Here is a 22,762-nt window from a genome sequence, read left to right on the forward strand (position 1 = left end):
GAACCTGTCCCTCAGTGCCGCGGTCTGGCTGACCCGGTGGTGTTAGTCAGAGGCTGGGCTCAGTGATGTCCAGCTCTTTTCCAGCCCAAGTGAGCCTGTGACTGTGTGAGAAGCGCCGCCGTGCCCAGGGCCGCTGCCGGCCGCTGCAGGGCAGCAGCACACGGTACTGCGGGAGAGCGCGGGCCCTCGGCCCCAGCAGCGCCCGCCATCGCAGCGGCACCTTCGGGGCCTCTGCTATTGCTCCGCTATGCGGTACGCTACTTTCTGGTCACCGAACGCCGCACGCTTATTTACTAACTCATTATTTGCATTTATTTCGCTGCCCTTCGCAGAGGCGGCCGGTTCCCCACGGGGCCCCTTCCCACACGGCACCCGGGCCGGGCCCGGCCCTTTTCCCGCTTCCTCCCGCCGCCGCCGTGGCGCGCGCGCGGCCCCGCCCCTCGCGCACATCCGGGTCCCGGCGCTGGCCCCGCCGGCCCCGCCGCCGCCGCCGCTCCCGTCCCGCCGCCTTCCCCGGCAAAGTTTCGCTGCAGCAGCAGCGGCGGCCGCGGCCCAGCCGGCGCCTCACGGACACCCGCCCCGGGGAGGCCGCCTGCTCCGCGCCGGGTGGGTCGGGGCGGTGGGGTGGTTGTGGGGGGCGGGTTACGGGCCGCGGGGTCGCGGCGCTGCGAGTCGGGTTCCGGGCGGCGGTGGGGGTGCGGGGGGAGACGGGGCCGAGGCCTCGAGCGGGCCCGCGGTGACACGGGGGTCCCGGCGGGGCGGGAGGGGACGGGGAGCGGCCTGGAGGGGAAGGAGCAGCCCCGGGAGGGAGGGGAGAGCGCGGGGCCGCCCGCGGGGCTGCTCGGACACGCGTGGTGCCGGTACAGGAGCGGACATCGCAGTGCTCGGCGGAGGCTCGAGAGGGTTGTCTCTTGTTTTTTGTTGTTTGTGATTTTTCGGGTTTTTCGGGTTTCTTTTGTAAGCCGAGGACTCTCTTAACTGGAGTCAGGCCTGACCGAGCGAGGGGAGAGCAACAAACACGCTTGCAGCCGCTGGTGAAGAGGCGGGAGGCGATGTGCGGGCTCGCACACACACAACTCTCCCAAACACGCACTCATCCAGCTTGGCCTTTCTCGGTGCGTCCAGCCCTGACAGCTGCCTGACAACAGATGCACAGCTTCGGTGATTTAGAAGGGCAATTTTTGTCTTCTGCGGGTTGTAAATTTAATAGAGGAAATATGCTCTTGCGGTTAAAAGCACAAGACTGGAAATCAAATGATCTGTGCTTTGTTCCAGTTGTGGGGTTTCTAATGTGACCTTAAGGTAATTGAGTGCTATTTCGCAGAAAAATGAGATAGGGAAGAACTGATTCAGCAGTAGTGTTCGATGTATTATTGAATAGGTTCGGTAATAGTTGTTGAATCTCATGGTAGAATAGGTAGGGATTTAGAAATTCCATGCAGTGAATCACTTGGACTTGCTGCTTTAACAAAACCTCCAAGGAATAACTGTCAGAATTTGCATCAGCAAAGTTTTGTCTGTCATGGGAAATTAGATTGTCAGTATTTGATGGGTTTAGATGGAATCTCATGCTGTTTTCATTCCTTCGTTAATTTCAGATAATTAGCCTTCCATGGGTGGCTTTAAAATAACGAAAACTGAAATGAGCATAGTTCATTGCGTGTGTCAGTTACAGAAGTTCTGCACAGAATATCTTCCTGGTATTCTGAGGAATCACAGTTTGACTGGAGTAAAGAAAAAGGTGCAAACACTTGCAGGCATGTGCCTGTGCTCATCAAAACCTGTAGTGCTTTATGAAGTTGGCAGCTAGTGGTAGTGGAAGTTAATAGAAGCAGCAAATAACTTAATTGAAGATGTTTCATAATTAGTGTGTTGTAACTTTTGAGAGTGCCCTGTCTGTGTTGGATTTAATGTCTTAATCCCTGCCGTTTGATAGTGGTTTACTCTTACCTCTGATATTAAAATTTTGTTCACTTGGCCTTGAAATTGCTGCTAAGTGACTAATGCCACTTATTTCTGCAAAGTAAAACCCCAACAAACCATGTGCTTACTGGGATACCTACCTTTTTCAAACCTTTCTTTTCCTTTCAAATGTGGATGACATACATTTGAGATAGGAATTCTCTCTTTTTCTGAAGAGGACTTTCCTGGTGGAAGCCCAGATGGACAGTCATGATGGGGCTGACAAATAGAAAAGAAGGAAGAGAGGCTTCCTCTGCATTTCTTTATATTGATGACAAAAGATCACAACAGGGTGTGCTGCTGTGCACAGCTGTGGTGGGTGGTTTTTTTGGGTTTTTTTGAGGTTTGTAGTTTTAACCTCTAATGGAACTTGAAGAAACAACTGTAATTGTTGACCCTGTAGTATTTTGTACTTTTCAGGAAGTCAGATTTTTAATCTTGCACCTGGAGTGGGTGATCTGTGCAGAGTTTTTATGATCACAGAATATTATTTGAGCTGGAAAAAAATGTCTCCCAAGATGGAGTACTCATGCTCAGTTAAGGAACTTTTTGGGCTTATTTGAATGTTCTTTGTAAATTTTGTTGTGATCTTTAATGCTTTGGAGGACATATTTAATTGCAGAAAACTGTCCTCTATTTTCTTTATAGATGTCTAAGGAAAGTGCTAGGAACTCTTTTATTGCTCTTGGCTGAATTACATACCTGCAGAAATACTCCTGTGGCAGTTCTGTGCAAGTCCCTGTGTCTTCCCTTCCTTCCCCTTAAGGCCTTGCTGGTTATATTCATGTTTGTTTGGTTTCTTTAATTAAAGTACAAGTTTCTTCAAATGTCTCTCTTAGATTTGGTGGAATGAATTTTGTTTTAATCTGTCAATGTTTCTTTAAAAATCTTTACTGATTTTTTTTTTAATAACAGGTAAGGAGCTTGTGTTCAAAATGAGATTTGTTCTTGTGTGAGCTGAGTGCACTTGAGATATCTTCATGGCTAACGATAAACAGCTCATTAAAAGCAAGTTGAGCAGTAATTTAACACTTTTGCCATTATCATTAGTCACAGTGCAAGTTCCTGCACTGTTTTCTGGAAGCCTTTTTAGCCGTGTTCCTGTGACCACGTAGAAAAGTTTGGCTGGCACTAGGGCGCGCTTGACCAGCGTGGGTTGGCAAGGTGCAGGACGCTGCCTGCCAAGTCCGTATCCCCACTGACCTACCACCAAGGTTGAGCCTGCCAGCACTGTCATCCTTGACAGAGGATCTTTGTCAGAGTTCTGCTACTGATACACCAACTATGAAGTAGTGTCTCTGAATTCTGGGTCAGTGGATGTCACAAACTGACAAATTTAGAATACTTTGCCATTCATTCATTCTGTGCAAGGGGAAAAAAAAACTTGCTGAATTACTATTGTCAGTGTTCCCTCCAATCCTGTAGCTTTTGTAAACTTGTCACAGGCTTAATGCAATTCAGTTGGAGTGAAGTGTATACAAACACACAGACACATATACATCTTTATTTTTCGTTTTCTTTTAAAGCTTTTTGGCTGTCCCATTTTCCAGGTTATACTTTTTGTTGCCAACTCATAGTATATAGAATCTTGGACTTTAGTGAAAGTCTTGCACATTGCTGTCTACAATTTCAGAAGGCTTTGTCCAGCTTGTACTTTTCACAAACCCTAAAGTATGCTAAAAAGTTAACAAGATGCCCTTTATTTTCCCATTTTTGTCTCCAAGTGTAGTACTGACGTCATTCCTAATCACCCACTTGCTTGTCCATGTCCAACGTACCAATGGAGGCATAGGCCTTTGTTTCCATGTTTAGTGAAATGTAGCAGTGCTTTTCTCTGGAATTTTAATTAAGACATGGATTCTAAGTTGTAGTTATCTGCTTTGGTTAGAGTAGATCTTAAATAACCTTAAAAACATGAGGCAGTTTCAGAGCTGTCTACTGTTGATGATGGCATTTTCCAGCATAATGCTTCTGCTGGAAAGTGCCAGTTAGCTGAAATAGAAAAGTGAGAAAATGGGCAGTTCTGATGAAACACTTAAGGAAGACAGGTTTTGGTTCTAAGATGGAAATTATAGTTTTGACAATTTCTACAAAAGCTAATTGCTCAGTAATTAGACCAGCTGCATACACCAGGGCCATGGGAGCATTGGATTTTTTTTTTGTTGTAAGTGTGGATGCTTTAAGGAATGGAACATTTTAGGCATAGCAAGTTTGGTGTTTTCTCCCTCCCTCTCCTTTCCCCTGTATCAGAGTTAAGTCTTGCCATGATGCAGAACAAATTCAAAACTGTTCCTTGATTATAATTTTTCTGAGCTTTTATTGACATCAGATGGAAGTGAGGGTGCTTTGGAAATGCATTGGAACTCTCTTAGTGATCTCTTTGCCCAGACCTCTTTTGTGGTATTAATCATTATCAGTTGTATTATTTTTTTACAATCGTTTTTAGAAAACTTTAAGAAGAAACAGAAGCAACACTTTGCTATCTGAGTTATATCTTCCATGTACATTGCTTTACTTGCTGCTTGTGCTTGGCCTCAGAGTTTGTTAGGTTTTTTATAAGAGAGTGCTGGTTAAATACTTCTCAGCTGACAGAGCTAAATGCTTCGGCAATTTTTTATGCTGTGTTAGATGGTGTACAGATGTGGAAATTAAAAGCAAAAGTATTGTGTGAGAAAGCCCTGTCAGCAATTGTCAGTAGATTTTTCTGTTTGCAGGGCAGTCACGGTTAGTAAAAGTTTTGAAGATACCAGACAGTTCTTTTCTCTTCTTGTTTACATATATTATCAGTTAGATTATATTGCCTTACAAGGCGTGTTTGAAACAAGAAATCTAGTGCTAGGGTAAAAGCACTTACCATAGATTTTGGTCAGCTGGATGCCCCTTCTCATGAAAATACCACAAGTTCCTTTGTGATATAATTTATAAAATCTCTTTCATCTTTTACTTAAACTTACGAGGATAATAGGCAAAAGAAGTTTTTTCATTGGTGGTATTCCTTGTGGCTGAGATGTTGCGCAGGGTAATTGAAGAGAAATCTTTTCTGTGGAGAGGCTGTGGCAGTGGTTTGAAGGATGCAGGCCCTTCAAGTTCATTGAACAAGTTTTTTTAACCACAGTGTCATCTTAGGATTTGTTCTATGCTTGATGTGTATGCTAACATTTCTCCTGTGTTTGTTTTCAAGAAAAGACTCTACTATGTGCCATTGCATGGGACTGTGTGCTCGGCTACAACGTAAGCTTGGGAAAATGAGAATAAAACCCAAGCACAATCCTGCACAGTTCCTGTCAGGAAATTTATAAGGAAAGAAGGATTTTAATAACACCAAGTGAAATGAAGTGTGAGGTTGTAGTTTTAAAGAAAGTATTGATCTGTGTATATAGCATAGCACACTATAATATACCTGAGCTTTCTGTATGAATATGTATGTTAGTGTGTGTATGGAGTCAAAATACTTGAGCATTTCTGAGTTTGAGAGGCAATAAAGTTAAGCACAAGAGCTTTAACTGCAGATCTGCAGCAGCTCTAATGAACTCCCAGTTGTGCTGCTGGTTATAAGTGGTGCTTTGTTTATTGTATGAAGTTGAGTCTCAAAACAGCTTCTAATCATCAGCAGTGAAGTTCCTTGTTTCAGATTGGGTATGATGCTACAGGAGGCTTTCTGAATTTGCAAACAAGTAAATTAATGGCAAGAGAATAGTCCTTGTACATTTGAACACAGCCTTAGTACTGGTTGTAGGTGGGGATGAGGGTCATTGGTTTTATCCATTTTAAAATGGTTTTACCCATTTTGTTGGTGTGCTTGTGAAAGCATCATTCATTGTCCTGCTGCTTGGGATGATGGTTTGCTTGGTTGATAGTACTTCAGACCTCGATTTTGCAGGTGGGAAATTAGTTTGGAATCAATGGGAGAACACGTTACATACAAAATGCATCTCATGAAAATAGGTACACCATATGTAATGTTACATTTTCTGTTCTGCAGTGACTCTTGCTCAGGTCCTTTTAGCCAGAAGGAGATTCCTTGGTATGACATCAAGTGAACCTACAGAACTTGCCAGTTTAATGGAGTAGGCTAAGAAGATTTCACGAGAACTGCTAAAGGGAAGTCAAGTTGCTCAGTATTTGTGATGGCAGATGGAAGGTGGTAGAGTTCTCCCATCTGCATAAATGAAATATAAGTTCTGTTGTTGGCCAGCTTTGTTTATATCTGTCTGGCTGGATGAAGTATTAAGGAGGGAGTTCAAACAATGGACCTGTTCACCCAACTAGTTTTCTTCCATTTGCTGTGGTCATTAACAAGAACTTTTAACGTATAAATAATGCATGCCCCAAAGTCTAATTTTGATACAATGATTACTTCCTTTTATACTTGCCCTTTAAAAGCTCCCTCATGCTGCTCTATGTATTTCATTACCCCCCTTGCTCCTTAAAGAGTGTTTGTAGCTTTTTTCTTAATGTAATAGTGTGGTTTTCAGTTGATGTTCTCTTATAGTTCAGCTGAAAAGTTATTTAATAAAAGGAGGTAATGCCTAATAGACCCTCTGCCTCTTAAGGAAATTTAAGCAAGCTTTTTCCCCATGAAAGTTGTTACCAGCTGTATCTAGAGGTGCAGCAATAGGAGTAATTTGTGCACCACTGAATGAAAATGTGTCTCTTTAAGGCATTTGTTTCTCTATTCAGAGCTCAGTGATGCTCTGTGGTACTGCAATCACAGCTCATAACTTTGCTTTTAAGCTTCAGAAGAAATTGACTGTAAGCACAGATGATCTAGGGAAGCTGTTCCTGGCAGATGTCAGGATTACTTAGAAACCTTTCACAAATTAGATGCTGAAATTACAGCAAATGCAAGTAAATGTTCTAAATGTGGTTTATGCCACACATTCAGAAATCTAAAAACCCTACGTGAGTGGCAGTTTCTACATGGAAATGTTTGGTTTCTGCATAAATACCTGAACCTACGGCTTTGTGGCCTTAAATAGCTCATGAAGCCAGCTCATGATTCATGAACCTTTTTAATTCTGCCTTGTTTTCTTAAGAAAGGCAAAAGCTGTAAGCCTTCACTGTTTTGCCATCCAAAATGAACTTCAGGCAGGTGTGCAATGGGATAAATTCAGTGTCGTTTTTTACTTCTCAAACCCTATTAGTATTTTGTTGCATTTTCTTTCTTGCCCTTGATTTTCTTGAACAGGTTCAAATACACTTCTACTGAAGAGTCTTGAAATCCTCATGAGTGGCCAGTATGGAGTTACACTGTAGGTATTGAGGACTTCAACAGTCTCATTTTTCAGTGGTTAAAGCATGCATCTGGAAACTTTTTTTGAAAAAAAATGAAGCAGTTTTGACCAAATCTGTTCTGATGTTTCTGAAAATACTTGTTTTACCAGGCTTTGCTTTTGTTGATGGGTCCTCAAATGTAAAGTTTTTAGAGTTAATTATGTTACTTACTGCGAGCAGATTGTTTCTAAAGTGATAGTTTGTAGGACAGTCATTTATCATAATTCCCTTGCCACTTGCCCTACAAATACTAATTACTGCAAGTATCATCTTAGTAGAACTGTTCCCACTTCCTTTCCTTTTAGTGAGCTTGTTTATTCCATGGGTGTACTTGTGGGAAAATGATGTTGAAATCAAATAAAACAAATAAAATATCTTTCCTAGTTGATCCATTATGTTCAAAATAATGAAAAACAAAATAAAATTTTACATGATCATAGAGCATAGAATTGTAGATTTTTAAATTTGGTTTCTTAATACAGATGGGACTCGTGTAATGGGATAGATCAGGGGATGTTTGTTAAGATCTCCTTTGAGCTCAACTTAACTAGAAGAATTTCCAGTGTATCTTCTGCCTTGATGATGCTTAAGATTCTTTGAAAGCATAGCTGAAAGCAAAAATAGAACATTTTAATTGTCTTCTGGTCTGAGATTCTAGGTGGGTTCATTTCCTTTTCTAGGGGTGTGAGCAGTTGCTGATCTTGCAGCTATTGAATGTATGCAAGGCTTGAAAGTAAGTTAGTTGCAACTATAAACAGCTTTTACTTTTTGAAACAGTAAACTTTTATCCTCAGAAAAAGAAAAAAATCAGTCTGAGTTCCTGGCCAAGTTTATTTCCCTGTATGTATTTCCTGTTACTTTGAAGGGTGCAAAGATTCTCATGTGTAATAGTCTGAGGGAACTAAATTAGTCTGAAAATGCAGACATGGTGATATTTCTGAAGAAAACAGGTGTTATGTAATTATTTGAGTTTTTTCCTTTAGTTTTTGCTCAATACCTTCTTCTAGGGAGTTGCTGAAATAGTGAGAGACTTTTATTCTCTTTTTTTCTCCATTTGTTTTTTTATGAGAGCTCTAGGAAGAAAGACCTTCAAATAGTTTTTCTGTTTGATTTGCTTTTCCAATTTTTTTTCCATATTACTGAAAAAAAGTTGAATAATCAAAGAAGTACTAATGGGATTAAGCTACTGCATGAAATAAATGGATTTTTTTCCTGTAAAGGAACACCACATGTCCTTGGGTTTGTTCTCTGCTTTCCTCACCCTCTAACTCCATAATAGAAAATATGGGATGGTTACACTTGGGACATAAATGCCTTGCCTAGGGATGTTTGCTGTAGCTTTGGCTGCTGGTGCTTAGTACATGGTTTTGTTATAGAGAAGGATCTATCCAAGTGCCTGAGTGAGCCTGTAAATGTACCCAGACACTTAAAAAGCCTTATCAGATTACTTTTAGTTTATCAAAGATGGGAGGAAAAAAGATCTTCTTGATTAAAGGTAGCGATCTAAGTGAACCAGCACAGAGATATTTAACATTTTGCTCCCCCCACCACCCCCTTTTTCTCTTATGTGCAGATTTGGTGTCTCAGGCTGGGGTAGGTGTTCTAATTCACCCTGGTTTATCAGAAGTGGAGAGACAATGTTGTTTGGCAGTCTCTGTAGCAAGAGAGGAAGCATCTTTTGTTATTGACATCCTTTCTCTTAGCTCTGCTCTTGCTTTTTGCCAGCTGCTCATTGTCTATACTTGCTTATTTAGTATTCACAAGGGATTTTACAAGTTCTTATCAGTTCGTTGCCACAGCACATCATTTCCTCTTGTCATCGGTACTCCTTAAATTGCTGGGGGGAGGATTTGCATTAGGGCTGGTGAGTGGTAAAACACCATTCATGAGCCAGTTGTTCTGCTCTTCTCTTCCGAGGCACTTTGTAGTAAAGGTCACATTTCTAATGCTTACTCCACCATGTCTTTTTTCCCCCTTCTTTTTTTCTGGGGAGGAGAAAACAATTTTTTTTTTCTGCCAAGGCTAAAAATATCCAGCTCTTCAAATACTCTTCTTAAAAGATATAAGGAAGTGCAGCATAAAATTAGCTACAGCTAAAAAAAGGTTGACCACCTCTCTGGGTGCCTGAAGAATGTTTGGTTTGTGCTTTCTTTTAATTGTGCTTTGTTTTCTTCATCTACAGTTTCTTCCTAATTTCTTTTAATACTCTCAAAAACATGGGGTAACCAATTATAGCTCAAGAAAAAGCAGATGCTTTAGGATTTTTTTCCTTTTTGGAAATAAAGATCCATTTGGGAAGCTGAGTATTTCTGTGCAGTACTGGCCTTGGTACTGGTGGTTCCACCCTGCCTCTTCCCTGTTTCTTCATAGCAAGTTTAGTCTTCTAATGCAGCACCGTGACAGGGATATATTATTAGTTTTAAAGCATGTTCCTCAAGCCTATCTTCTGAGAGAAAGTAATCAGTTTAAGGAGTGTTAATGGAACTGTGCTGTCCCTAGTGACCATCATCCCTTGATGGTCCCTTTTCCCACTAATCAGTAGGGCAAGCTTTGGGGACTGATCCCTTTTTTGGAGTGGGGTCATAGTATTTCTGGGATTTTGTTTTCAAGCAAAATCAGGTGCAATGCTAGGGTTGAAACAGGAAGTCTTTTCATATCTGTCTTTTTGTTTTACTGCAGCCTTTACTTGTTTGCTAATTCCTTGTTAAATTATCTTTTTACTAGAACTAAACTGGAGGAATCAGTCGTCATTTTTGATGTGAAGGCTTCATCACTGACATCTCTATGTTAATTTCTTGTCCTTCAGGAAATAATACGACTCATCAGTTGCAATAACTGCTTTGGGTGTTCACTGACATTTATTTGGAGGAAAAAAAAAAAACACAACAGACTAAACCCGACAAACTTTTTGAAGACTTGTGTCAAATGACGTCAATGGCCAGTTTGTTCTCCTTTACTAGCCCAGCTGTAAAGCGTCTGTTGGGCTGGAAACAAGGAGATGAAGAGGAAAAATGGGCAGAAAAAGCTGTTGATGCTTTGGTAAAAAAGCTGAAAAAGAAAAAGGGTGCTATGGAAGAACTGGAGAAAGCCTTGAGCAGTCCAGGGCAGCCCAGCAAGTGCGTTACTATCCCCCGCTCTCTAGATGGACGGCTGCAGGTTTCTCACAGAAAAGGCCTTCCCCACGTGATCTACTGTCGTGTGTGGCGCTGGCCGGATCTACAGAGCCATCACGAGCTGAAGCCTTTGGATATTTGTGAATTTCCTTTTGGATCCAAACAAAAGGAAGTCTGCATCAATCCTTACCACTACAAGAGGGTGGAGAGCCCAGGTATGTTTGAAAGTTGTTGTCCTAAAAACTGAACTGAATCTTTGGTAACCACTTAACTATTCACTCCATCCTCCTCTGGTACTGTACAACCAATTGAAAGTGGTGTATGAGGCAGTTTGGGAGAGGAATGTTCGAAGTGTACATTACTGGTGGGGTTTTGGAGAGGTGTGTGGTCCATTCTGTACTAATGGTCCGAGCTGTTTTCTTGGGGATTAATCACCTTTTTCCCCACAGACTTCTTAAGCCTGCTGCCCTTAAAGTTAGTAGCAAAGTTCTGCTTTGTCATGAAATAGAAAGCAGTGATGTGTTCTTTCAGGTTCAGTTTCTTTGAGAAACTTGTTTCAAAATCTCAGTCCTTGCAAGGAGGTTGGTGGCTGCCTTTCAGGGCCTTGCTATTTAATCAATGTGTGACATGAACTGAGGAGATGAAAAATATAACTAATAAAATTCTAGGATGGTAGAGTTCCCCACATGACTTTCAGTTAGGAGACAGCAGAGATTAATAAAACTAGGAGATGTGATCAGTTAGAAGAAGGTGTGTGTCAGGTAAGGAGCCTGCTGTTAAAATGTGCTGTGGGAAAGGTGAGGAGGACTGGAATTGCAGTGGGAGAGATGAAGAATGTTGCTCTGGACAGTGTGGTGAGAAGTTGCTTCCCTTGCTTCCCAAAGTGGTTGTAACTCTACTGCATTGACTGTAGTGCTCAAATGCACTGCTGCTGCACTAGAATTCTGACTCTGCTGTCCTGAAGTTAAAATATATGGCAGTTCAGATTTTGTTTCTCTTCAGTGGAAAGGACAGTACATAACTATATAGTTTGACTGTAGTAAAGAGACTGTTCCCATTTTCTCTGATTTGCTAACGTTCACAGATATAAATTTTGCATTTCTGCATCGGTATTTCAGTATGTGCCACCTGTAGCCTGGTTTGGTTTATTTTTTTTTTAAAAAAGGTCATCTTTGGGTTGTGAGAAATATGTGTGTGTTTTTGTGATTCTTGCAAGAGTAAAGTTTGAATCTTCCATTAAGGAGCATATAAAAAATGAAGGAGAGGATGGGGTAAAGGCATGCTAGGTTCATCCCCTGCTCTTCTTTCCACCCCAGCTAGAGTTGAAATTATCATGATTAGCAGAATAGCACATCATTTGTATCTCTTACCTTATATCTCAAGTTTTAATCTAAATGTATCTGGGATTTGTTTGTTTTTTGCAGTTCTACCTCCAGTGTTAGTGCCTAGACATAGTGAATTCAACCCCCAGCACAGTCTGCTAGTTCAGTTCAGGAACCTCAGCCACAACGAGCCCCACATGCCACACAACGCGACGTTTCCGGACTCCTTCCAGCAGCCCAACAGCACTCCATTCTCCATCTCGCCCAACAGCCCCTACCCCCCTTCTCCAGCCAGCAGCACTTACCCGAGCTCCCCAGCCAGCTCGGGGCCATCCAGTCCCTTTCAGCTGCCAGGTGAGTACAGCCTGAATGGCAATTTCATAAAAGTCACTGAAATGTCACATGTTGTTGTGACCCATGACCTCAGGAATTCGTGATGTTTGCCATAAACGGCTTTTTCTTTTGCATTTCATGGAAATTTCTTCCTAGTTTTGTCACTGGTTGGAGTTAATTGTTGCAGTTTTATTTTTCCAACTGTTTTTTGTCATGGATGTAATACTAGTGAGTTTTTTTGCACAGCTTCACTACAGAATGACTAATCCATACTTCAGAAGAAGAAATAGCAATGAAAAGAAAGCAAATGCAGGATGCTGAACAGGAAGTTTATTAATGTCTTTCACTGAATAAAAACAGTTAAAATATGGTGTTTAACTGGAAAAATAACATTTTTTTGTGAACAGATTGGATTAAACTGCTTTTGTTTAACTTAGCAGTAAAACACAGAAAAAACAATTGATAGGGACAAAGGAAAGAAGTTTTATTGATTCTGATTATTGGTGTGGTTTATAAAGCCAGGAATTCAGTAGAGTAAGGATTTTATTTTTCCATTAGCTCAGTGGCCTAATTTTTGTAGTCTGGTTGCTCAGTTCCCCAGAAGTGTCCCAGTCAGTGGGTATCTGTGTTGGCCAAGTACTGGGATCACTGGGGTGGATGCATTTATGGGGCACAGTGGGGTGTTACCACACTGGGTGCTGTGCTCATGGAAGAAAACAGATCCACACTTCTGTAATTATCTCAGCCTGCAGGAGCAGCAAAAACCCCCAAACTCTTCTAGGCCTTTGTTATACTAAGCAAATAGTTATTTCTTCTGCTGCTTTGGTTTTGAACACTGAGAAGAGGGTAGGCAAGAAAGCTCATGTTTGTGTGACAAAAAGGGGGAAGCAGAGTCCTCAAGCCCAAATGCAGGAGTGCAGGTATTGAAGAAAAAAAGGGCAGAAAGAAAAAAGTGCATCTCTTATTTTTTTTTTCAAATTTCCAATCTTGTTATTGGTTCCATAGGTAAAATTTCAGCTACTGAAGGAGTTTACTCTAAAGACAGCTGTCTGTGTTCAGATTTCTTTGAAAATGAGGCCAAATTTTCAACATCGTGTTGGGGAATATTTTTGTGTGTTTACAACTGTAGAATGTATAAATAAATACTCCAAATTGTTGAAATTTATTCTTGGTTTTTTTCGTGTTTGTAGCTGATACTCCACCTCCTGCATATATGCCCCCTGATGAACAAATGGGACAGGATAATTCACAGTCTATGGACACAAGCAATACTATGATCCCTCAGATCATGCCAAATATATCTACCAGAGGTAAGTTATGTAGTCTGGTGTAAAATTACATAGTTTGGTGTCTTGCATCTCATGACCAAACTGAATGAATAACTTCAAATAGCAAGTAAATGTTGTTGGTAGGTGGAAGCGGTCCTCCTAGGCAAACTGGGACTGTAAGAGACAAAATTGAGAAATAAAACTTACCTTGCTTTTTTTTTTTTCATCTTTTTCTTTCAAAGCCTCAGGTGCAAAATGTGGCTTCCAGTGAGTTGAACTTTTTTTATATCTTTTCTGCTACCTTTGTCTGTTGCTGTAATAACATTTGCACAAAGGCTCTGAAAATTGGGTCCCAAAATACCAGTTATAACCGATTTTTTAAAAGTGAGCAGAAAAGTTATGTTTTACCTGCTATCACACAGTCTTTTTTGTTTGTGTAAGGTTGTTTTTGTTTAATATCAGGCTTAAAATTGGAAAAAACAGTAAAATCAACAGGCCAGCTAAAATGCATGAAGGTAAAAATCTTTAAGGTTATAATCGAGACACTTCTTGCCCATCATAACTGTTTACTCAGATTTTACTTAGCTGTTGGTGTTTTGAAAGGTCTGCTTGACAGTTGTGGCTTTAGTGTTTTAACTCTTACCTAAACTGTTGCTTCCATTTGCTTTTCAGATGTTCAGCCCGTTGCCTATGAAGAACCCAAGCACTGGTGCTCCATTGTGTATTATGAGTTAAATAACCGTGTTGGGGAGGCTTTCCATGCATCTTCCACAAGTGTCTTAGTAGATGGGTTTACAGATCCCTCCAATAACAAGAACAGGTTCTGCTTAGGTTTGCTCTCCAATGTCAATCGCAACTCAACAATCGAGAACACTCGACGGCACATTGGCAAAGGTAAAACTGAGTTGTCTTATGAACCAAATCCTTGGTTTTATTTCTCTATACTGCAGCAGTGATAATTCTCAGATGAGAATGCTAGAGGTGATCTGAGATATGATACCTTATCTACCTCTCCAGTAACAGAAAACAACTTAGTTAGGCATGGTTTGATTCTAATTAGTCAGGAATTTCATGCATTTTTCTTTGTCACTAATTAAAACGACTAAATATTACCCCTTCCTTACCAAAATAGATTGCCATTGAGGCTTGCTTGTTAGGCTAAATGTAGTAGTCTGTGTTTCAGCACCAAGAAACATTACAGAATATGCCATGATACTCCACATTATATCTACTTCTTAAATTGTGCATACACCTTTGCAGTATGTCAGATTTTTTTTGTTTTGTTGTTGGAGGGTATTACCTTCTGTCTACAGTATGTTCAAATATCTTGGTGAGTTGGCAGGAGGACTTTGAAGTGCTAATGCAAAACTGCAAGGGCTCATTTGTCTGAGTGAATCCATGGGGCGTGGATGTGTGTGGGAGGGATTCCTGGAGACAGCAGGTTTTGCAAGATCTTCTAGTTTTCCTGTACTGTCTTGGCTGATAGTACATAGAGATGCACAGTTTTCATCTTTGACGGAGTGTTGCCTGGATTATTTTAAGTTGTAGGACACTTTTTCTGAATATATTTTTTTATGATTAACTCAGTCCTGAGAAGAGAACCCTGTTTCTCTTGCACATGTTTAGAAGCCTTTTTAGCACCTAGCATTTGGTAAAGTTGGTCTTGAGTTTTGATTGATGAAAATTCATCCTGTCCCATAGCATTCTTTTAGTTGGAAACTACTATAAATATGACAAAATTTTGCAGATAATTTGGAGAGTAGAAGTTCTGTTTGTGTCTGTGGGACACTTGGCTCTGCAAAGCAGTTGTCCAAAAAAATTTATAAATAAAATAGTATTATAAATGGGAACAAGAGATTTGTGGGGCGTGGGTGGTTTGTCAGGCTCTTTTATTTTGTCTCACCCCTTTTAGTGGTATTGGCAGGAAATCTTGTGCATCTGCCTAAGGTCAAAAGTGTAACCAGGACCCATCATCGTATTGTAGAATAGTGATGAGCTTTAAAATGTCTGCATCTCTAATAGTAATTACTGAACTTAAACTTTGCTTTATGGTAACTGTTCTGACAACAATTAAGGTTGTTTAGAGATAAAATACTGTTTATTTATGGCTTTTGCTTGAAAGGTCTTGAGGTTTTGCCTCCTTAGAACCACCCAATCCTATGTGCTAAGGTTTTTTACTGTAGCTGGCAAGTAGTGGTCACTGCCTTTTTAAATGAATAGGGGTGTGAAAATGCAGTCTTGCCCAGATTCTCTGACAGCTGCTTGTAGTTGTTGAAGCCAACAGTTCCTCTGTAACCTGCATCCTACCTTAGTCCCAAGTGGGTCTAGCAAAGTTCACAACAGTGGCTGCTGTCTGAGAGATTAACTTGCATCTGTTGACTTGCTGCAGCCTCCTGTGGCACATCACGGGATGGTCCATGGTGGGCTCTCAGGGTATTGCAGGGACGACTTAAACAGAGCCAGATCCCAACCATGTAAAACTGGGGTAGGGGAGGGAAGGCAGGTGTTTCAGCGGAGCAGCAGGGAGCACCTGCGTTTGGGTGCTGAAGGGATGGGCAGCTTTTGTATATTAATTTTTAGCCAGTAATAATGTTGTATGTACTTCAAAACACGTGCATAGTTGAATTCAGACAGATGTGATAAATGTGGGGGCTTTGTTGATGTTAAGGTTTGTAAACCCTGATGGTAATTAAGTGGAGCAACTAGTTGGACTTTCTGTCCTTCGGCTTGATAAAATGCACTGAAAATCAGCAGACTGTGGATATTCTTTCTCATTCATGTCCATCACTGACCCTTCTCCCAAGACACATCTATTTCTCTTCTACTTGGCATAGGCAGAAGCTGCCAGGTGTATAAAACTGGAGTTATTTTAAAATCCACATAAATTCTCTAGAAAAATAGCTTGAAATAACAGTTGAAATGTGGCAGTAATTTTTTCATTCTATTCTGTAATTGGTCAGAGGAGGACATCTAGTGGCTGGTGTATCATGAACCTGATGTGTTGAAATGAGACTGTGTTGCAGTGCAAGCAGAAGCTTTTCTGAAAACCCCCTCAGGCAGAAATTTACCTTTTTCCTCCCAATAAAATAGAGCTTATGATAACTATCTCACAATCAGAGACAACAAAGTAATTTGAAATGTTCTTATCTTTGTTTTCAAGGAGTTCATCTCTACTATGTTGGTGGAGAAGTCTATGCCGAGTGTTTAAGTGATAGCAGCATATTTGTACAGAGCAGGAACTGCAACTACCACCATGGTTTTCATCCAACAACTGTATGCAAGATTCCCAGTGGATGCAGTCTGAAAATTTTTAACAATCAGGAGTTTGCTCAGCTTTTAGCTCAGTCTGTCAATCATGGATTTGAAGCAGTATATGAGCTCACCAAAATGTGCACCATTCGAATGAGTTTTGTAAAGGTAAATTATTCTGAGAATATTTAAGTTTATTGTGGATTTGGGTATTTAGCAGTAATTCCATTAGTACTATAGTAAAGCTGTTCTGGCACGATGTGGTTCTTTTCAATTATAAGTATATTTAAAGTGATTAACTGAGGGAGAAGGAAATCAATGCAAGAAGGGAAAAGCGCAGATTCTGTATTGAATGTTGGCTGTGTATTCAGTTACTCTAGTATTCAGGACAGGAATTTATTCATTATGGTTGCTGTAATTTTGTTAAAGGAGATTTAAGTACATTGCCTGAATTTCAAGTAGTAAAGTGAATAACAAGTCCACTAAAAGAATCTGAGTAGAAAGGAGCATAATTATTGAAGAAAATTTTCAGCTTCTTCAAATTGATTATTAGTTTAAAAAAATCCCTGGTTATGGAAAAAAGACATGATTTAAGTTTCTGAAGTCAAGTTGTGCTGTTATTCTCACAGGAGCGTTTCCTGAGCATTATTTAATCAAGATGTTGTCTGTCTCAGGTTTAGTGTGGAGTCCAAACTTTGGCTTTCCAGGTGTTTTGTTTGCATCTTGTCCAAAAGATGTCTCCTTGGTTTTGTCAGTTATGACAAATACTGCTCAGTTGGAGAGTGTGGAGGAGAGGGAGCAGGAGGTTGAAAGCAAAGAGAGATGTGGCCATGGCCAGGACTCATCCTCAAGGCAGCAGTGAGCTCCACAGGAGGCTGTAGCATGCAAGACTTGATTCAGGCTTCCAGGTGCAGCTTCCCTCCTGCTCCTTCCCAGCCTCGGGTTTGTTCCTTTAGATCAGTGACTAGATTGTGAATTACCTTCAGATAAGTATCTTGAGATCATCATTTCCTGTTTCTTGTTAGTAGTTCTTTTAAAAGACAAGCATGTCCTCAAACTGATCAGTACCATTTTGTTCATTTTCTAGGGCTGGGGAGCTGAATATCACCGACAGGATGTCACGAGCACCCCGTGCTGGATAGAAATTCATCTTCATGGGCCCCTCCAGTGGCTGGATAAAGTACTTACACAAATGGGTTCTCCTCTTAATCCCATCTCATCTGTTTCATAGTGCTGAAATTCCATCTTCAGCCTTATTTTTAGTGAACTTATTCTAATTCTAGAGAAACTTCCAGTGGATACTGTGAGCTATATGGAGAATGGATCTTATGATTTAACTTTTTTTTTTAGATCCCTTTGTGACCAATTCCATTGTGTATAGCTAATCAGTTTTACATTTCAAATTGTTCTTGTGATGCTTAAGTGACAGTTGAGCCCTAAGGGAAAAAATAGTCTATTGAAAAATTCAGAACACTTTTCCCCTTCTTCCCCTTAAAACTTAAACAGACAAATGTCTTAACTGGAAAACCTTTTTGTCCTGTAGGGACAAGAATTAATGAAGACTGACTTCAGAAAATAAATACATATCATAATTTGGGATTTTTTAATGTGTTTTAATGAAACTGTTTGAACATGTGCAGCTCCAGCTTGCAAGCTGTATTTTTAGCTTAGTGTTTTAACATCTTAAAGTTGACATCTGTCATAAGCAAAATTAGACTTTATTATGGCTAGTTTGCCTCAGATTGAACAATGTGATTTTTTTTTAATGTACACATGAAATATACTTTTTACAAATATTGGAGTGGTGTAAAAACACTTGTATTTTCTATTGGAAAATGCTGTCATAAACACATTGTATATTAATGCAGAATAGCAGTTCTTATCCTTTTCCCACTTTGGTTTTGTAATATCTCTTTTAACCACCATTTAAAGTAGTAATTGATCCAAGGTAAACATCCTGCACGGTTCTGGAGTAGTGATTCTTGTTTTGCTTTGATTTACACTCATGCCGTTTGGATTTGGTTGCCAAGGCTATTTCTTTTTAGGTACCTTTCTCTATTTTAACATAAACACTACTATTTGTAAATGGCAGTGCTTACTACTTTTTGGAAGGAATAAGTTTTTTGTTTTCTTTTTGGTGTTCTAGCTGTTTATTTTACCTGTCTGGAATTGATCTGTGTTAGGCCTTTTTAGTCTCTCAGTAGACATTATGCAGTATTAGTGATTACACTGTATTTAATTCACTTTCAGATATGAGTTTGAGTCTCTTTGAAGACTGTGAGTGGCTTAGCAAATGAGTAACTGAATGCAGAAGCTTTTACTTCCATATCATGTAATTTAATTCAGACCTCTTGGTAATGACCAAAAGCAATCACTTCTTTGTAGCCTGCATGAAACAGTGCTCTTGATCCTGTCCCTGATGGCAAGGCTTCAATCAGAAGACTTGTAGCTGTGGTTGGCATCGTTATGGGATTGAAGGACTGTGTTAATATGACAATGGAATTTCTCTCTCACATCTAAAGAATCACAGAATGTTAAGGGTTGGAAGGGACCTTAAAGATCTCCCAGTGCCAACCCCAGTTTCCATGGGCCGGGACACCTCCCACCAGACCAGGTTGCTCCAACCCTTCTCCATCCTGGCTTTGAACACTACCGGGGTTGGGGCATCCACAGCCTCTCTGGGCAGCCTGTGCCAGTGCCTTACCACCCTCACAGTAAAGAATTTCTTCTGCATGTCTAAGCTAAATTTGCCCTCTTTCAATATGGACCTGTTACTCCTTGTCCTGTCACTACAGTTCCAGACAAAGACTCCCTCTCCAGCTTCCCTGTAGCCCCTTCAGATCCTGGAAGGTTCCCATGAGGTCTCCACTTAGCCTGCCTTCTCTGGGCTGAAGAGCCCCAACTTTTTCAGCCTCTTTGCAGGGGAGGTGCTCCAGTCCTCTTACCAGAACTGTGACCTCGTGACTTGCTCCGGCAGTTCCATGTCCTTATGCTGGGGGCTCCAGAGCTGTGCTCAGCACTGCAGGTGGGCTCTCACAAGAGCAGAGCAGCGGGGGCAGTGCCCTCCCTCACCCTGCTGCCCCCATTCCTAGGGATGCATCCCAGGATTCTGCTGGTCTTCTGGGCTGTGAGTGCTCAGTGCCTGTTCATGGTGAGCTTTTCATCAGCCATCACCCCCAAGTTGTTTTCTGCAGGTCTGCTCTCAGTCACTTCTCTGCCCAACCTGTAGGTATGTCTGGGATTGCTGAGACCCAGCTGGGACCTTGCACTTGGCTTGGTTGAACTTAATGATGTTTGCATTTGGCAAAGTGGAGAATTTAAACACTGTACTGAACACTAAAATCAATTTCATAACATATGCATATTTCCGTCCTTTATATCATAAAAAAGAGGCTGAAAGAAACATGTTAAGAGAATTAGAAGTGAACTATATACAAAATTTTGCATGCAGAAAGACCCTGTTATATTTTCTAAATTCACCTTGCTTTTTCTCTTTCCTGAACACCTCTTCAGAAAAGGGTTCAATGTTTGGGGGAGAGGCTGAAAACTAATATGCAAATACTTATTAAAAGATGTGTTGCAGTTAATTACTGCAGTCCTGAGAAAATTATTTTTAAACAAGTTCTTGTGTCTTCTGTTGAATGACAGTTTCTTCTCAAATGTGGAAATTGTGCATTGTATGGTACCTAAGTAACAAATTATCTTAGAGGATTAAAATTGTTTACGTGTCATTAAAATGTTTTTTATGAATTGCCTTAAAGGAATAAACTGTAACACTTCTGCAGAACCCTAATATTCTCTTGTACAGGAATTTCTGTATTACTGTTTTGGTTTTTTGTGTTTTGTTTTTTTAAACAGTTTCTCAAGTATGTTTGAAAATAGATGAGTACATCTTCAGGAGAAGGGGAGTAACATTATTTGCCACTTAGCTTTGGTTTCTTCCCTTTCATTCTTTGGAGCTGCAACCCACAGACAGTTCTTTTGATTGAATAAGATGCCAAGTCAGTTGGCCACAGGATCCTCCTCCTATTTTCTTTTTGGGGCCTGACATTTGTCAAGTTGCTGAATATGTATATTTAACACTACAGAATATTATATTTCTTAACTAGCTTATATAATAAACAACATGGCACATTGAATTAAGGAAAGATTGCAGTTGTAGGTACAAGATTTTACTTTATCCAAAATGTTTTTCACCTGGCTTCATCTCTCTTCACTTGTATGCTTATATGTGGCCAACTGAATGACTCAAGAATGGGTGCTGCAGTGGGTGTTGTGAGCCAGAGCTGGTGTTTAGTGCTAGTATTGTGGTTAGATTGGCTACCCATGCACTGAACCATAATTTCTGCAATAATACCCAGTTAACCCACTTCTGATGCTGTCATTAAGTGCTGAAGTGCTCTGGCATTTTTCTGTTGTGTATGTATTCTGGAACTGTAATAGCTGCAGTGCTGGGATATCCTTGTGACTGCTGGTTTTGGCAGGGCAGGCTTGCAGGAGCAAACCCAGTCAGATTTGTCTGCGTTCTACTCATCTGTTCCTTCCTGGTAGGGCTTTTTGGGAGCTTTCTGGTTAGCAGATTTTGTGTGCTACTGGTTCATGGTGTTGCTAATCCTGTTTTGTTCATCTGTTCTGCTGATAAAAAAATTCAGATATGGGTGCATGGATAGATTGGATAGCAAGTTGTTTGGTGCCAACAATGTGTAAAGTGTCACGAGAGCAGGGAGTGCTGCTCCTGGTACAGCACATTGTGCAGAAATCACCCCTTGACCTAGAGAGAGGGATGAGGAGATTGACTGAGTCCGTGGTGTGGTAGTGGCAGATGGAGCCTTTCCAGTGTAGCCCAGCTTAGACTGAATGTTACTCCTCAGTAAAAACTGATTTGGCTCTTGTAGTGTATTTTCTTCTGGGCATCTTTCTGCTTTGCACCAGCCCCAGCACTGATTGACAGCTTTGGCAATACCAGCAGAGAGCCTGGAGCAGGCTTATTTATCCTGGAGGCTTTCCTGGTAGTGCTTTTATAGTCCCTGAGATAAGACAGCAGCTTGGCTGTTGCTCCTTACACACCTAGGCCTAGCTGGCAGTCAGGCAGTGCCTTGGGTATCACACTTACTAACTGCATTAGGCATGAAGGGCTGACACTGGGTTATATATCCTACAGGACCAAAATAAAACTTTCTAGCACAACTGACCAGTGAGAGACAAATCTGACAGCACAGCCCAGCAGGCAGAAGAATGATGAAACAGCCCAGGTGTTATGATTCAGGATAGAATTGTTTAAAATGTTGGAATTCTTTTAGTTTTGCTTGAAGCAATGATTTTTTTTCCCCCACAGTATTACAATGTGAAAGTTGTCAATTCTTGGGTCTAAGATTAACTTGTATTCTTGCAGTATAACTCTAGAGGACATTAAAATGTGTCAGGCTTCCTCACTAGTGTGAAATAGTAACTTTTACAGGATATTGTTTTACTTGCTCAGTGTTGCTGGTGATGGTTTCTGGAAAGGCAAAAAACCAAACAAAAATCAAAACCAAACCCAAACCATTTTTAAATGTTTTGCTTCAAATGACAAACATGTGACAAACTTTCTTCTGGGGTTGTGAAGTTTCTGTTAAGGAGGGTTTCCCATTCTGAATTCAAATCAATAGACCAAACCATCAGATTACAATATAATGTTGCTTTCTTGTGCTGCTCCATAAATCTGCTTCTGTGTTTGTTGCAAGCATAACCTTTATGCTTTTGTTTACATTGTAGAAAACACAGTTCTAGCAATGAGGTTTTTTCATTTAACTCTAAACATCTTTTTATTTTGTTAATTTTAAAATTACTAGGTTTTGCTATGTTATGTTTTTTAAGATATTTTTTGCATACTGCTGCTCATATTTCAATAAACAAAACAAAAACCCACAGATTCTTCTGATTTCCTTTAACTCAGTGTCTCAAGTATTTGTTTACAAGGGTTAATTTATCATATGTAACTTGCTGCTGATGCCTCTCCATGTCCATATTCCTCCTCACATAAAGGTGATCCTGTCATTTTAAAAATACTTTTCTGTAGCTTTTGGTAATGTAACAGCTGCTGTGCTCTCAGAAGCAGAGACTTAAATTATTTCATAACTTCATTTTAAAGAGTTCTTTTTTCTTGTAGAATGCAGCCAGCCAAAATGGTATCATTTTGATAGTACTTATATAACTATTTTATGTACTACCAACTGAAGTATTTCTGTAAGACCTCAGCAAT

At 40.5% G+C, this 22,762-nt stretch overlaps 1 protein-coding gene across 2 annotated transcripts; it reads left to right on the forward strand.

Moving 5' to 3' along the window:
* Positions 1 to 449: 449 nt before the first annotated feature.
* SMAD5 (SMAD family member 5) lies at positions 450 to 22,428 on the forward strand. 2 transcript variants are annotated; one of them, XM_068205785.1, is made up of 7 exons: positions 450 to 606; positions 9,961 to 10,564; positions 11,774 to 12,025; positions 13,195 to 13,314; positions 13,945 to 14,166; positions 16,433 to 16,689; positions 17,609 to 22,428. In XM_068205785.1, exons 2-7 carry the CDS (start codon positions 10,162 to 10,164, stop codon positions 17,750 to 17,752), a joined length of 1,398 nt encoding a protein of 465 aa, XP_068061886.1. In that variant the 5' UTR covers positions 450 to 606; positions 9,961 to 10,161; the 3' UTR covers positions 17,753 to 22,428. The 2 variants fall into 2 exon arrangements, with proteins under 2 accessions (XP_068061886.1, XP_068061887.1); XM_068205786.1 differs by having other exon boundaries at positions 10,043 to 10,564.
* The last annotated feature ends 334 nt before the right edge of the window (positions 22,429 to 22,762 follow it).

This window comes from Anomalospiza imberbis, chromosome 15 (assembly GCF_031753505.1).
Source record: "Anomalospiza imberbis isolate Cuckoo-Finch-1a 21T00152 chromosome 15, ASM3175350v1, whole genome shotgun sequence".
In the NCBI taxonomy this organism is placed as follows: domain Eukaryota; kingdom Metazoa; phylum Chordata; class Aves; order Passeriformes; family Viduidae; genus Anomalospiza; species Anomalospiza imberbis.